Genomic DNA, 15,008 nt, shown 5'->3' with positions numbered 1-15,008 from the left:
CCCCAGCACCCCCCCCGCCCCCCCAGCATCCTTCTGCCCCCCCCCCAGCATCCCCCCCCCCCCCCACTCCATCCCCCTCCCCTGCCCGTGACCCCCGGTTGTGCCCCCCCGCACCGGGGGCTGCAGGAACTGCCCGCCCCCCCCCCCCCATTCCCAGGGGCTCCGGGGGCTCCTGCACACCCCCCCCGCGCCCCCCCCCAGCCCCCGGCGACCCCGGCCACGAGTGACGGGGACCGAACGTGCCCCACGCGGGGGGGGGACACACGGACACGGCACCTTGCTCAGGGCGCGCCCCGCACCCCCGATACACCCCCATCCCCCCCCGCACCCCTAATGCGCCCCCATCCCCCACCCCCCACCCCCCATCCCCCCCCGGCTCCGGCCGGGGCTGCGCTGCCCCCCGCGACCGCCGGGCGGCAGCACCGGGACCCCCGCACCGGCACGAACCGGGACCCCCGCACCGGGACCCCCGCACCGGGACCCAACCGGGACCAAACCGGGACCCCCACACCGGGACGAACCGGGACCCCCGCACCGGGACCCAACCAGGACGCAACCGGGACCCCCACACCGGGACAAACCGGGACCCCTGCACCGGGACCCAACCGGGACCAAACCGGGACCCCCACACCGGGACCCCCCGCACCGGGACCAAACTGGGACCCCCGCACCGGGACCCAACCGGGACGAACCGGGACCCCCGCACCGGGACCCAACCGGGACAGAACTGGGACCTCCACACCGGAACGAACCGGGACCCCCGCACCGGGATGAACCAGAACGAACCAGGACCCCTGCACCAGGACCCCCCACACCAGAACAAACTGGGACCCCCGCACTGGGATGAACTGGGACCCCTGCACTGGGACCCAACCAGGACCCCCACACTGGAACAAACCGGGACCCCCGCACCGAGGGGACCCCCGCACCGGGCCTGAACCCAGACCCTCACCCCAAGGGGACCCGCACCGGCACCAAACGAGGAGCCCACGGCGGTACCGAACCGGGACCAGCCCCGGACCCCCGCACCGGAACAAACCGGGACCCCTGCACCAGGACCCCTGCGCCGGCACCGACCCAGGACCAAACCAACCCGGACCCCCGCACCAGGACCCCCGCACCGGCACCGAACCGGGGGGGGATCCCTGCAGCGGGAATGAACCGGGACCCCCATAGCGGGGCGGGACCCCCGGCACCGGGGCTGAACTGGGACCCCCACTCCAAGGGGACGCCCGCGCTGGAGGGACCCCCGTGCCAAGGAGACCCCCCCTGCCGGGACTGAACTGGGACCCCCGTGCCGGGACCCCCGCACCGAGTGGACCCACACTGGGAATGAACCGGGACCCCCACACCGGGACCCCCGCACCGGGACCCCCGCACCGGGACCCCCCCACCAAGGGGACAGCCACACCAGGACTGAACTGGGACCCCCACGCCGGGACCCCCGCACCGGGGGGGCCTGCCCCATCCCCGCGCCCCGCTGCACTGGGATCCGCACCCCCCCGGCACGCTCTGCACCGCCCCGAGCCCCCCGCCCCACTGCTGCCCCCCCCCCCGAAACCCTGCGGGACTCCCACCCCGGGCACCCCCGGGACACCCCGTGCCGGGGCTTGGCACAGCCCAGTGAGGGCACGAACTTGCCCGATGCTCCTGGCCCGCGGCCACCGAGCTGCCGGCGCGGTGCCCGTGGTGGGCGTTGGGCCGGGGACCCCCACCCCGAGACGTGCCAACACGCGCCGGGGGCCCGATGCGGCTCCTTCACGCCCTCGCCCGGCTCCCGGCACGTGCCGACGGCCGCACCACGCGCTGCCGCAGCCCCCGGGGACCCCAAGGGCCATGGGGGGGATGGCGGGGGGGGTCCCCGTCCCCCCTCCCCGCCGCAGACGCGGGGTGCTGGCACGCCATCGGCCGCCCCGGTGAGCGCGAGGCCGTGGCCACGGTGCCGCGGATCCCCGGGGCCGCTGTGACCTCCCGGTGGCCGCGGCAGCGCTGGGGCCCGGCGAGCACCGCGCACACCGTCGCGCAGAACTAATGGCTGCGGCAGCGGCTGGCGCGGCGGCGGGGCCCATCCGGCTCCCCACGGCACGGCATCACCAAAGCACCGCGCAACCGCAGCCCGGGGTCCCGCGGGCACCGCCGCGGCGGGGGCTCGGCGGTGGGGGGCCGCCGAGGCGGAGGAGCGAGGTCCAGCACCGTGGCAGCACCGCCGCGGCACCGCCGGGACGAGCGACGGCAAACACGCCGGGGCCGGCGGCAGCAGGGTGCCTGCCCCATGGCGGGTGGGGGGCTCTGCCCCACAGGGGAGGGCAGCGGGGGCCCCACGCAGCCCCCCCGGCAGGTGCCGGCCACCGCTCGCGGTGCTGCCAATAAGTATCCCGTGGGAATCGCGGCGCTGGCCGGGGGGGCTCGGCAGGCAGCGTCGCCCACGCACCCAGGGGACCCCCCGGCCCGGGGACAGGGCCCCCCCCCGAGCCACGGCCTGGGTCAGGGACCCCCCACGCCACCCCGAGACCCCCGTCCCGCTTCCCCGCGGCAGCGCCGGGGGGGGCCGGCAAGGGCAGGGGGGGCAGGACCACGAGGCCCCCCGCCCGCGCCAGCACGCCTGGGCCGGGCAATTAGCGGAGCGCTAACGAGGGCTCATGGCTGCAGCCACCTGCGCGCGGGGCCAAAGGGCACCGGTGGTGCCAGGCACCGTGGCCCCCGGCGGCACCGCGGTAGGACGGGCGCCGGGCAGCACCGGGGCCTCCCCGCACCGTCCCCCCGGGCTGGGGGCATGGCGGCACCGGGGGGGGCCGAGGCCGGCGGCTGCGGCAGAGCCAGCGCGGTGCCGGCAGCTGGGGACCAGCTTTGTTTGCGGCGGGTGCCGGAACCGCGGCCGGCTGCCAAGAGCCGGCGGCAGCTGCTGTGAGAGCCGGGACCCCCGGCGTGGGGCAGCCCCGGCACCGGGACCCCCGGCAGCAGGGGGTGCGGCACGGCCCCGGGGACGCCCCACACGCGCCGGGACGGCGGCACCGCGACGCCCGATGTGGGCTCAAGCCCCACGGCCATGGGGCTGGTCACCGCGCAGCGCCCGCGGCCCACCCAGCCGTGGGGTGGGCAGACCCCCGGGATGGGGCCAGCTGCGCCGTTGCCAGCGGGCCAGGAGCCAGCCTGGGCCAGCGAAGCCACACGGCAGAGCCACGGGGCTGCCCCCCGCCCCAGCCTCGCCGCCCCCCAACCGCGTCCCCCCCACCCCTCCCTGCGCCATTCCTCTGCCCCCGCGTCCCACATCGCCCCCCCACCACGGCGGTCCCCCGCCGTGGGTCACAGCACGGTGGTCCTGCCCCCCCCCCCCCCCCCCCCCCAAGCCCCACGGCTTCCCCGGCCCCCTGGGAGCCCACGGCCACGCAAACCGCCCCACGGCCGGGGCTGGGTGCCGCCGCCCCCCCCCCGGCACCCGCGGCCGCTGCCAGGCTCCCCCACCCCACCACCACCCCCCCGGCACCCTGCCTGGCGCGGGTGACGGATGGGGCCGCCGCGAGCGCCCGGGGGCCGTCTGCCGGTGACGGACGGCCGCCTTCACCCCTGCGCAAACAACCCTCCATCTCTGCCGGCGGCGTCGTGGCGCGGCGGCGGCGGCATGGCGTGGCGGCGGCGTGGCGGGTGCCTACCGTCCTTGCGGTAGAAGCAGATCTCCACCTTGCGCTCCTCGGCGCCCAGCAGGGCCTGGGCGATCTGGGCGGCGGCGCCGCGCTGGGTGCGGGGCCCGTGGAGGAAGTCGCAGGTGCTGGGTTTCTGCATCACCTCGGCCCGCGAGTAGCCGCAGAGCTGGCAGAAGCCGTCGTTGCAGTAGATCACGGCGCAGTTCTCCACCCGGGCGTTGGCGATGATGAACTTGCGGCCTTTTGGGTTTTTTTTTTTGGGGGGGGGGGGGGGGGGAGCGGTGGGTCAGCCCCCCCAGCACGCGTCGGGGTGTCCGTGTCGTGTGTGTGTCCCCCCACCCCCGGCCAGGCTTCGCTCCGTCCCGCCGTCCCACCGTCCGTCCGTCCGTCCGCGGCTCCGGGTGCCAAACACCCCCTGAGCCGCCCCGCTCGCCCCCCCACCCGGGGGAACCCACCCCCCCCCCCGCCCCCGCAAGCCGCCGGCACCACCCCGTTGCCATGCGGAGCCCACCGCCATCACCGGGACCCCGCTGCGACCACCACGGGGACCCCAGCACCGCCACCACCATGGGGACCCCACCGCCACAGGGAGCCCAACGCCACCACCCCAGGGACCCCCCCGCCACCATGGGGACCCCACTGCGACCACCACAGGGACCCCACCACCACCACCATGGGGACCCCACCACCGTCACCCCAGGGACCCCACTGCCACGGGGAGCCCACCGCCACCACGGGGACCCCACCGCTGCCACCATTGGGACCCCATTGCCTCAGGGACCCCACTGCCACCACCATGGGGACCCCACCACCATCACTCCAGGGAACCCACCACCATGGGGACCCCACCACCACCACCCCAGGGACCCCCCTGCCATGGGGACCCCACCACCGCCATGGGGACCCCGCTGCGACCACCACGGGGACCCCACCACCACCACCACGGAGACCCCACCGCCACCACCATGGGGACCCCACCGCCACCACCCCAGGGACCCCCCCGCCATGGGGACGCCACCACCGCCATGGGGGCTCCGCTGCGACCACCACGGGGACCCCACCACCGCCACCACGGGGACCCCACCGCCATCATAGGGATCCCACTACGACCACCATGGGGACCCCACTGCCACCCCATTGCCACAGGGACCCCACCGCCATGGGGACCCCACTGCCACCAGCCCAAGGACCCCACCGTCACAGGGACCCCACCACCATCATGGGGACCCCACCGCCATCCCCCCAGGGACCCCATCACCACGGGGACACCACCGTCACCACCATGGGGACCCCATCACCACCACAGGGACCCCACCGCCACCACCCCGGGGACCCCACCACCCCGGGGACCCCACCGTCACCACCATGGGGACCCCATCACCACCACCCCGGGGACTCCACCATCACGGGGACCCCATCACCACAGGGACCCCCCCCACCACGGTGACCCCACCGCCACCACCATGGGGACCCCACCGCCATCCCCCCAGGGACCCCATCACCACAGGGACCCCCCCCCCACCACGGGGACCCCCCCCACCGCCACGGGGACCCCCCAGCTGCAGGGACACCCCCCCCCACCCACCCCCACGGGGACCCCCTCGGTGTAGGTACCCCCCCCATCACCCCCACCGCAGGGACCCCCCCACAACCCACCCCCACGGGGACCCCATCCCCGCCTGCCCCCCCCGGAGAGGACGGCGGGGACGCCCCCCCCCCCCCCCCCCCCTCCCCCAGCCCCATCGCGGGGGGCGGCGGCTCCCGGAGGAAGCGGGGGGGGGGGGGTGGCCCCTCCCGGCCGCCCCCCCGCCCCCCCCCCACTCACTCTGCCCCTCGAACTTGCGGATGATGGTGTCCAGGAAGGTGTTCTGGGGGGCGACGTGCCCCCGCCGCACCGGCATCCTGCCGGGCCCATGGGGCAGCGCCGCCGCCGCCGCCGCCGCCGCGCCGGGATGGGAGGGGGGGGGGGGGGGGGGCCGCGCCGCGGGGGGTCCCGCTGCCCTTGAGCCAAGGACGGCGCCGGCGGGGCCCGGGGAGGGGGCGGGGGGGAACGGACGGGGCCCAGGGACACCCCCCCCGCTCTACCCGCTCGGTGCTCGCCGCCGCATCGGCCTTATTTAGTCACGGAGCGGCCGGGGGGCGACCGGCCCCCGCCCGGGACGGACCGGCACGGCCGGTTTCGGGGGATCTCGGGTGATTTCGGCGGGGCTCGGCGCCCGGTTCGGGCGGGTTCGGGTGTTTTCGTCCGGGTTCGGCTCCGCTCGGCTCGACTGGGCTCGGCGCGTCCCGGTTCGGGTGGGTTCGGGTGGTTTCGGCTGCGCTCGGCCCGGTTCGGGTGGGTTCGGGGAGGGTTCGGGTGGGTTCGGCCCGGTTGGGGCGGGCTCGGGCGGTTCCGTCTGGGTTCGGGAGGACTCGGGCCGGTTCGGGCGGTTCCGGCGGGGCTCGGCCCGGCGCGGGGCGCGGGCGGTGGCGGGCGCTGCGTGTTGACAGCCGGGCCCGGGGGGGGGGCGGGGCCAGCGCGGGCACAGCCAATGGGCGCGCGGGGGGGGCACCGGGGGGACACGGCACGCCCGGGCCGGGGGCCACAGCGGCGGCCACGCCCATAGACCGGGCTGGCCACGCCCACCGGTGCCGGTGCCGGTGCTGGTCCCAGTGCGGGTGCTGGTCCCAGTGCCGGTCCCGGTGCTCGTACTGGTCCCGGTGCCGGTCCCGGTGCTCGTACTGGTCCCAGTGTTGGTCCCGGTGCTGGTGCTGGTCCCGGTGCTCATACTGGTCTCAGTGCCGGTCCCGGTGCTCATACTGGTCCTGGCGCTGGTACTGGTCCCAGTGCTCATACTGGTCCCGTTGCCGGTCCCGGTGCTCATACTGGTCCCAGTGCCAGTCCCGGTGCTCATACTGGTCCCAGTGCCGGTCCCGGTGGCAGCGCTGGTCGAGTGCAGGAACTGGTCCCAGTGCCAGCGCTGGTCCAACGGCTGTTACTGGTGCCAGTACCAGTATTAGTCCCAGAACCGATACCGGTTCCAGTCCTGGTGCCGTTCTGGTCCGGTACTGGTCCCAGAGCTGGTACTGGTTCTGGTCCGGTACTGGTCCCAGTGCTGGTACTGGTTGTGGTGTGGGTACTGGTCCCAGTGCTGGTACTGGTCCCAGAGCTGATGCTGGTCCCAGTGCTGACAGTGGTGCCAGAGCAGGTACTGGCCCAGTCCTGGTGCTGGTACTGGTCCCAGTGTGGATACTGGTCCCAGTGCGGATACTGGTCCCAGTGCCGGTGCTGCTCCCGGTGCTGGTGCTGGTCCCAGAGCCAACACTGGTCCCGGAGCAGGTACTGGTCCCGGTGCTGGTCCCGGTGCTGGTCCCAGTGCCTTACTGGCCCCGGTGCTGGTCCCAGAGCTGGTCCCAGTGCCAGTGCCTGTGCTGGTCCCAGTGCCGGTACTGGTCCCAGTGCTGGTACCGATACTGGTCCCAGGGCAGGGACTGGTTGCAGGGCAGGTACCGGCCCAAATACCAGTCCCAGTCCCAGAGCTGCTGCTGGTCCCAGTGCCTGGGCTGGTCCCAGTGCAGAGCCCGGTCCCGGTGCCGGTACTGGTCCCAGTGCTGACGGTGGTCCCAGAGCTGGTACTGGTGCCAGTCTTGGTGGTGGTGCTGCTGGGACTGGCCCCAGTGCGGGGACTGGTCCCAGTGCTGGTGCTGGTCTCATTGCACGTACTGGTCCCAGTGCCTGGGCTGGTCCCAGCCCAGTCCCAATCCCAGCCCTTGCTGCAATCCCAGTCCCAGTGCTGGTCCCAGTTCTGTTGCCAGTCCACTCCCAGTTCCAGTCCCAGTTCCAGTCCCAGTTCCAATCCCAGTCTAGTCTGTTCCCGTCCCATTCACCAGTTCCAGTCCCAGTCCCAGTCCTAGTACCTGTCCCCATCCCTTCCCAGTCCAGTCCCAGTCCCAGTCCCAGTCCCAGTGCTGCGTCTCGGTGCTGGCGCTGGTCCTTGTCCAGTCCCCGTCCCCATTCCAGTCCCGATCCCGGTCCCAGTCTCAGTCCCAATCCCAATCCCAGTGCCAGTCCCAGTCCCAATCCTGGTCCCAGTCCCAGTCCCGGTCCCAGTCCCAGTCCAATCCCAGCCCCAGCCATGGCACTGGTCCTGCTCCAGTCCCAGCCACAGTCATGATCCCAGTCCCGGTCCCTGTCCCAGTCCCAACCCAGTCCTCGTCTCACTCCAGTCCCAGATCAGTCCCATCCCAGTCCCGATCCACCCCCAGTTCCAGTCCCCTCCCTGTCCCACCCCAGTCCTGTCCCGATCCCAGTCCCATCCCATCCCATCCCATTCCATCCCAACCCCTTTCCTAATCCCATCCCATCCCATTCCAATCCCACCCCGTCCCGTCCCGTCCCGTCCCGTCCCGGTCCTGATCCCAGTCCCATTCCATCCCATCCCAGTCCCGATCCCAGTCCCATCCCATCCCATTCCTATTCCCATCCCATCCCATCCCACCCCATCCCACCCCGTCCCGTCCCGTCCCGGTCCCGCCTCTGTCCCTGGTGCTGAAATTGGCTCCGGGACCGACCCGGACCCGCCGCCACCGACGGGACAGACGGGACCGACGGCATGAACCGAACCGGGCCGAACCGAGCCGAACCCAACCGAACCGGGCCGAACCCAACCGAACTGGGCCGAACCCAACCGAACCGGGCCGAACCCAACCGAACTGGGCCGAACCCAGCCACGCTGAGCCGAACTGAGCTGAACCGAACCGAACTGAGCCGAGCCCAACCAAACTGAGCCGAACTGAGCCAAGCCCAGCTGAACCGAGCCGAACCCAGCCAAACCAAGCCCAGCCCAGCCCAACTGAGCTGAACCGGGCCGAACCGAGCCGAACCGAGCCGAGCCCAGCCGAACTGAGCTGAACCGGGCCGAACCGAGCCGAACCGAGCCGAGCCCAGCCGAACTGAGCCAAACCAAGCCGAACCCAGCCCAAGTGAGCTGAGCCCAGCTGAACCGATCTGAACCGGGGCGAACTGAGCCAAACTGAGCCAAACTCAGCCGAACTGGGATGAACCGAGCTGAACTCAGCCGAACCGGGCCGAACCCAGCCAAACCGGGCGGAACTGAGCCGAACTGAACCAAACCCCGCTGAACCCAGCTGAACTGCACCGAACTGAGCTGAACCGGGCAGAACTGAGCCGAATCCAGCCGAACGCAGCTGAACCAAGCTGAACTGGGCCAAACTGAGCTGAGCCCGGCCAAACTGAGCCAAACTGAGCCGAGCCCAGCTGAACCGAGCCAAAATGGGACGAACCGAGCCCAGCCCAGACGAACTGAGCCAAACCGAGCTGAACCCAACTGAACTGGGCTGAACCGAGCCGAACCCAGCCAAAGCGGGCAGAACTGAGCCGAACCCAGCCAAGCTCAGCCGAACTGAGCCGAACTGAGCTGAACCGGGCAGAACCGAGCCAAACCCAGCCGAACCCAGCTGAACTGAGCTGAACTCAGCTGAACTGAGCCGAACTGAGCCGAACTGAGCCGAACCCGGCTGAACCGAGCCGAACTGAGCTGAACTGAGCTGAACTGAACGGAGCTGAACTGGGCAGAACCGAGCCGAACCCAGCCAAACTGAGCCGAACCCAGCCGAGCCAAGCTGAACTGGGCCAAACTAAGCTGAACTGGGCCGAACTGGGCCGAGCCCAGCCAAGCCAAACCCAGCCGAGCCGAGCCGAGCCGTGCCCAGCCGAACCAACACCGGCCCAGCCAGGCCGAACCTGGCCAAGCCCGGCCGAGCGGGGCCGAGCCGAGCCGAACCGAGCCGAACCCAGCCGAACCCAGCCGAACCCAGCCGAGCCCAGCCGAGCCGAGCCGAACCCAGCCGAACCGAGCCGAACCCAGCCGAGCCGAGCCGAACCCAGCCGAACCCAGCCGAGCCCAGCCGAGCCGAGCCGAACCCAGCCGAACCGAGCCGAACCCAGCCGAGCCGAGCCGAACCCAGCCGAACCCAGCCGAGCCCAGCCGAGCCCAGCCGAACCCAGCCGAACCCAGCCGAGCCCAGCCGAGCCGAGCCGAGCCCAGCCGAACCCAGACGAGCCGAGCCGAACCCAGCCGAGCCCAGCCGAGCCGAGCCGAACCCAGCCGAGCCCAGCCGAACCCAGCCGAACCCAGCCGAGCCCAGCCGAACCCAGCCGAACCCAGCCGAGCCCAGCCGAACCCAGCCGAGCCCAGCCGAGCGGGGCCGAACTGAGCCGAGCGGGGCCGGCCGCGTCCGCCCCGTGCCCCAGGACCACCCCTGAGCCCCCCCCCGCGCGGGGCAGCCAATGGGGTGCGCGCTCCGCTGTGACACCCCGCCCCCGGCCCCGCCCCCCCGCCCCCCCGCCTCAGGAAGGAACCGCCGCGTCCGGGCGCGGTTTCCCCCCGGGGGCACGGACGGGACCCCCCCGCGCCCCCCCCCGCGTCCCGGTCACCCCCCCCCGAGGGACACCCCCCCCCCAGCCCCGCCGGTAGCTCGGGCCCCCCCCGCACCCCCCTCCCCACCCCGGGGGGTCCCAGGGGTGCAGCCCCCCCCCCCCCCCCCCCCCCGCCCGGGGCCCATCAGTGGCAGGAACCGGGCGGGGGGGGGCTGGGAGCCCCGAGGGGGCGGTCCGTGGCCATTCCGGGGGGCCCGTGGCCACTGGGGGGGTCCCACGCGTCCCGTGGTCCCCAGCGCGGCCACAGGGCCCTCGGCGTGGCCACGGGACCCGCACGGTGGCCACGGGCCCCCCGGCATGGCCCTGGGGCGGTGTCACGGCGCGGCGGTGTCGGTGTGGGGGTGTCGGTGACGGTGTCGGTGTGACGGTGTCGTCGCGATGGTGTCAGTGCTGGTGCCGGTGCTGGTGTCGGTGTGACGGTGATGGTGATGATGGTGGTGCCGGTGTGATGGTGTCAGTGTGACGGTGACGGTGTCAGTGTGACAGTGTCAGTGTGATGGTGTAGGTGACGGTGTTGCTGTGACGGTGCCGGGGTGCCGGTGATGGTGTCAGAGTGACGGTGTCAGTGTTATGGTGTCGGTGTTGGTGTGACAGTGTCGGTGATGGTGACGGTGACGGTGTCAGTGTGATGGTGTCAGTGATGGTGTCGGTGATGGTGTCGGTGTGACGGTGTCGGTGCTGGTGTCGGTGTGATGGTGGGTGTCAGTGATGGTGTCGGTGTCGGTGTGACGGTGTCGGTGCTGGTGTCGGTGTGACGGTGTTGGTGGCAGTGACGGTGTCGGTGTGACAGTGTCGGTGACGGTGTCGGTGTGACGGTGTCGGTGCTGGTGTTGGTGTGACGGTGTTGATGCCGGTGTCGGTGTTGATGCCGGTGTCGGTGATGGTGCCGGTGTCGGTGCTGGTGTCGGTGTGACGGTGCTGGTGTTGGTGTGACGGTGTTGGTGGCAGTGACGGTGTCGGTGACGGTGCCGGTGACGGTGCCGGTGTGACAGTGCTGGTGTCGGTGTGACGGTGTCGGTGCTGGTGTTGGTGTGACGGTGTTGATGCCGGTGTCGGTGATGGTGCCGGTGCCGGTGTGCCAGTGCCGGTGTCGGTGTGACGGTGTCGGTGCTGGTGTCGGTGTGACGGTGTTGGTGGCAGTGACGGTGTCGGTGACGGTGCCGGTGACGGTGCCGGTGTGACGGTGCCGGTGACGGTGTCGGTGACGGCGAGGGTGTGGGCGCCGGGTGCCATTGTGCGCGGGGCGGGGGCCGCGGCACTTCCCGTGGGGGTCGGGGCCGAGGAAGCGCCGGCGCCGCCGGGGTCGGCCATGGGGAACCTGCCCTCGGCGCTGCCCGCGGCCGCGCGCTCCTGCGGCCTCTGCTCCCGCCAGCCCCACGGCGAGGACGGCGCCGAGGCCCTCGGGTGCGTGTGGGGCGCGCGGGACCCACGGCGGGACGGGGACGGGGACGGGGACGGGGGGACGCCACGGACGGGGGGGACGGGGGGCAGGAATGGGGGGGGGGCGGAGGGGCCCCGTCACCCCCCAGCGCCTCGACGGGGACCCCCGGCTCGGGGACCCCCTGCCCGGCCCCACGGCGGCTCGCGGGGACCCCCGGAGACGCGGCCCCACGGCGGCAGGAGGCGGCGCAGCCTGGGCAGCCCCACGGCATCCCCTGCCCCATGGCACGCCCTGCCCCACGGCACCCCCACCCCACAGCATTCCCTGCCCCACAGCACACTCTGCCCCACGGCACCCCCTGCCCCACAGCACCCCCTGCCCCACAGCATGCCTTGCCCCACAGCACGCTCTGCCCCACGGCACCCCCTGCCCCACAGCACCCCCTGCCCCACAGCATGCCTTGCCCCACAGCACGCTCTGCCCCACAGCACCCCCTGCCCCACAGCATTCCCTGCCCCACAGCTTTCCCTGCCCCACGGCATGCCCTTCTCCACAGCATCTCCTGCCCCACAGCATGCTCTGCCCCACGGCACCCCCTGCCCCACAGCTTTCCCTGCCCCACAGCTTTCCCTGCCCCACGGCATGCCCTTCTCCACAGCGTCCCCTGCCCCACAGCGTCCCCTGCCCCACAGCACACTCTGCCCCACGGCACCCCCTGCCCCACAGCGTCCCCTGCCCCACGGCACACCCCGGCAGCCCCACTGCGGCGCCGCCAGCCCCACAGGACGTGCCAGGACCTCCCGGGTGTGCCGGGGCGGGCGGGATGTGTGGGGCCATGCGGGGTTATACAGGGATGTGTGGGGCCGCGTGGGGCTCTGTGGGGCTCTGTGGGGCTCTGTGGGGCAGGGCGTGGGGGGACCCCCAGCCCGGGGGGGCCGGGGACAGACGGGGCCGGGGGGGGCTCGGCCCGCGGTGGCCCAGAGCCCGCGGTGACTCACGGCCATTGTTCACCCGCGCGGGGCCAGGAACGCCCCACAGCTCGGCCCCACAGCTCAGACCCACAGATCAGCCCCACATCCTCCATCATAGCCCCACAGCTCGGCCCCACAGCTCTGCCCCACAGATCAGCCCCACATCCTCCATCATAGCCCCACAGCTCAGCCCCACAGATCAGCCCCACAGCTCAGCCCCACATCCTCCATCATAGCCCCACAGCTCAGCCCCGCAGCCCCACAGCTTGGACCCACAGCTCGGACCCACAGATCAGACCCATAGCCCCACAGCTCAGCCCCACATCCTCCATCATAGCCCCACAGCTCTGCCCCACAGCTCGGACCCACAGATCAGCCCCACATCCTCCATCATAGCCCCACAGCTCTGCCCCACAGCTCTGCCCCACAGATCAGCCCCACATCCTCCATCATAGCCCCACAGCTCAGCCCCACAGATCAGCCCCACAGCTCAGCCCCACATCCTCCATCATAGCCCCACAGCTCAGCCCCGCAGCCCCACAGCTTGGACCCACAGCTCGGACCCACAGATCAGACCCATAGCCCCACAGCTCAGCCCCACATCCTCCATCATAGCCCCACAGCTCTGCCCCACAGCTCGGACCCACAGATCAGCCCCACATCCTCCATCATAGCCCCACAGCTCTGCCCCACAGCTCTGCCCCACAGATCAGCCCCACATCCTCCATCATAGCCCCACAGCTCAGCCCCACAGATCAGCCCCACAGCTCAGCCCCACATCCTCCATCATAGCCCCACAGCTCGGCCCCACAGATCAGCCCCACAGATCAGCCCCACATCCTCCATCATAGCCCCACAGCTCGGCCCCACAGATCAGCCCCACAGATCAGCCCCACATCCTCCATCATAGCCCCACAGCTCGGCCCCACAGATCAGCCCCACAGATCAGCCCCACATCCTCCATCATAGCCCCACAGCTCGGCCCCACAGCTCTGCCCCACAGATCAGCCCCACAGATCAGCCCCACATCCTCCATCATAGCCCCACAGCTCGGCCCCACAGCTCTGCCCCACAGCTCTGCCCCACAGATCAGCCCCACATCCTCCATCATAGCCCCACAGCTCTGCCCCACAGCTCTGCCCCACAGATCAGCCCCACATCCTCCATCATAGCCCCACAGCTCGGCCCCACAGATCAGACCCACAGCTCAGCCCCACATCCTCCATCATAGCCCCACAGCTCTGCCCCACAGATCAGCCCCACAGATCAGCCCCACATCCTCCATCATAGCCCCACAGCTTGGCCCCACAGATCGGCCCCACAGATCAGCCCCACATCCTCCATCATAGCCCCACAGCTCAGCCCCGCAGCCCCACAGCTCGGACCCACAGCTCGGACCCACAGATCAGACCCATAGCCCCACAGCTCAGCCCCACATCCTCCATCATAGTCCCACAGCTTGGCCCCACAGCTCGGACCCACAGATCAGCCCCAGAGTCCAGCCCCACAGCCCCCCCCACAGATCAGCCCTACAGCTCCATCCCAGCCCCACAGCCCAGCCCCACAGCTCAGACCCACATCCTCCATCATAGCCCCACAGCTCAGCCCCGCAGCCCCACAGCTCGGACCCACAGATCAGACCCACAGATCAGACCCACAGCCCCACAGGTCAGCCCCGCATCCTCCATCATAGCCCCACAGATCAGACCCACATCCTCCATCATAGCCCCACAGCCCAGACCCACAGCCCCACAGCTCAGCCCCACAGCCCCCGTCCTGGCCCCACAGCTCAGCCCCACATCCTCCATCATAGCCCCACAGCTCAGCCCCACAGCCCAGACCCACAGCTCAGCCCCACCGATCCCAGTGTGTCCCCCCCCCCGCCCCCCCAGTGCCCCCCATTTTCCCCAGCGCCCCCCGGGGGGGTGGGGGGTGTCTCTGTCCCCAGGGGGTCCCGGGGTCCCACTGAGTGGGGAAGGGGGGGGCCGGGGGGGGGTGTGGGGCTCATGGCCGTGTCCCCCCCCAGCCCCGCGCCCCCCCCCCGCCCGGCGGAGCCCCCCCGGTTCGCGCGGCTGAAGAACTGGCAGACGGGGAGCATCGGCTACGACACGCTCTGCGCCGAGGGGCTGCCGGTGGGGCGCGGCGTGGGGCCGGGGGTGTGGGGCGGGAGATGGGGCTGGGTGTGTGGGGCTGGGGGTGTGGGGCGGGAGATGGGGGGCTGGGGAGTGTGGGGCTGGGGGTGTGGGGCTGGGGGTGTGGGGCAGGAGATGGGGCCGGGGGTGTGGGGCTGGGGGTGTGGGGCGGGAGATGGGGGGCTGGGGGTGTGGGGCGGGAGATGGGGCTGGGGGTGTGGGGCTGGGGGTGTTGGGGGGAGATGGGGGGCCGGGGGTGTGGGGCTGGGGGTGTGGGGGGGAGATGGGGCTGGGGGGCACGGGAGGGGAGAGATGGGGGGCTGGGGAGTGTGGGGCTGTGGGGCACGGGGGGGGAGATGGGGGGCTGGGGAGTGTGGGGCTGGGGGTGTGGGGCTGGGGGTGTGGGGGGGAGATGGGGGGCTGGGGGTGTGGGGCTGGGGGTGT

At 72.3% G+C, this 15,008-nt stretch overlaps 2 protein-coding genes across 2 annotated transcripts in view; one reads left to right on the top strand and one right to left on the bottom strand.

Moving 5' to 3' along the window:
* KCNH2 (potassium voltage-gated channel subfamily H member 2) overlaps positions 1-6,126 on the bottom strand; it is a 24,276-nt gene extending 18,150 nt beyond the window's left edge. The window contains 4 exon segments of the mRNA XM_074573388.1: positions 2,432-2,602; positions 2,693-2,805; positions 3,563-3,881; positions 5,467-6,126. Coding sequence (XP_074429489.1) covers positions 2,432-2,602; positions 2,693-2,805; positions 3,563-3,881; positions 5,467-5,542 — 679 coding nt within the window. The 5' untranslated portion in view covers positions 5,543-6,126.
* Positions 6,127-10,384: 4,258 nt separating this feature from the next.
* Positions 10,385-15,008, top strand: part of NOS3 (nitric oxide synthase 3) — a 41,184-nt gene continuing 36,560 nt past the window's right edge. Inside the window, exons 1-2 of the mRNA XM_074573752.1 lie at positions 10,385-11,484; positions 14,459-14,564. Of these exons, the coding sequence (XP_074429853.1) occupies positions 11,390-11,484; positions 14,459-14,564 (201 nt within the window). The 5' untranslated portion in view covers positions 10,385-11,389. The remainder of the gene's footprint in view (positions 11,485-14,458; positions 14,565-15,008) is intronic.

This window comes from Larus michahellis, chromosome 2 (assembly GCF_964199755.1).
Source record: "Larus michahellis chromosome 2, bLarMic1.1, whole genome shotgun sequence".
Lineage (NCBI taxonomy): Eukaryota > Metazoa > Chordata > Aves > Charadriiformes > Laridae > Larus > Larus michahellis.
This window is presented reverse-complemented; position numbering and strand designations above follow the sequence as displayed.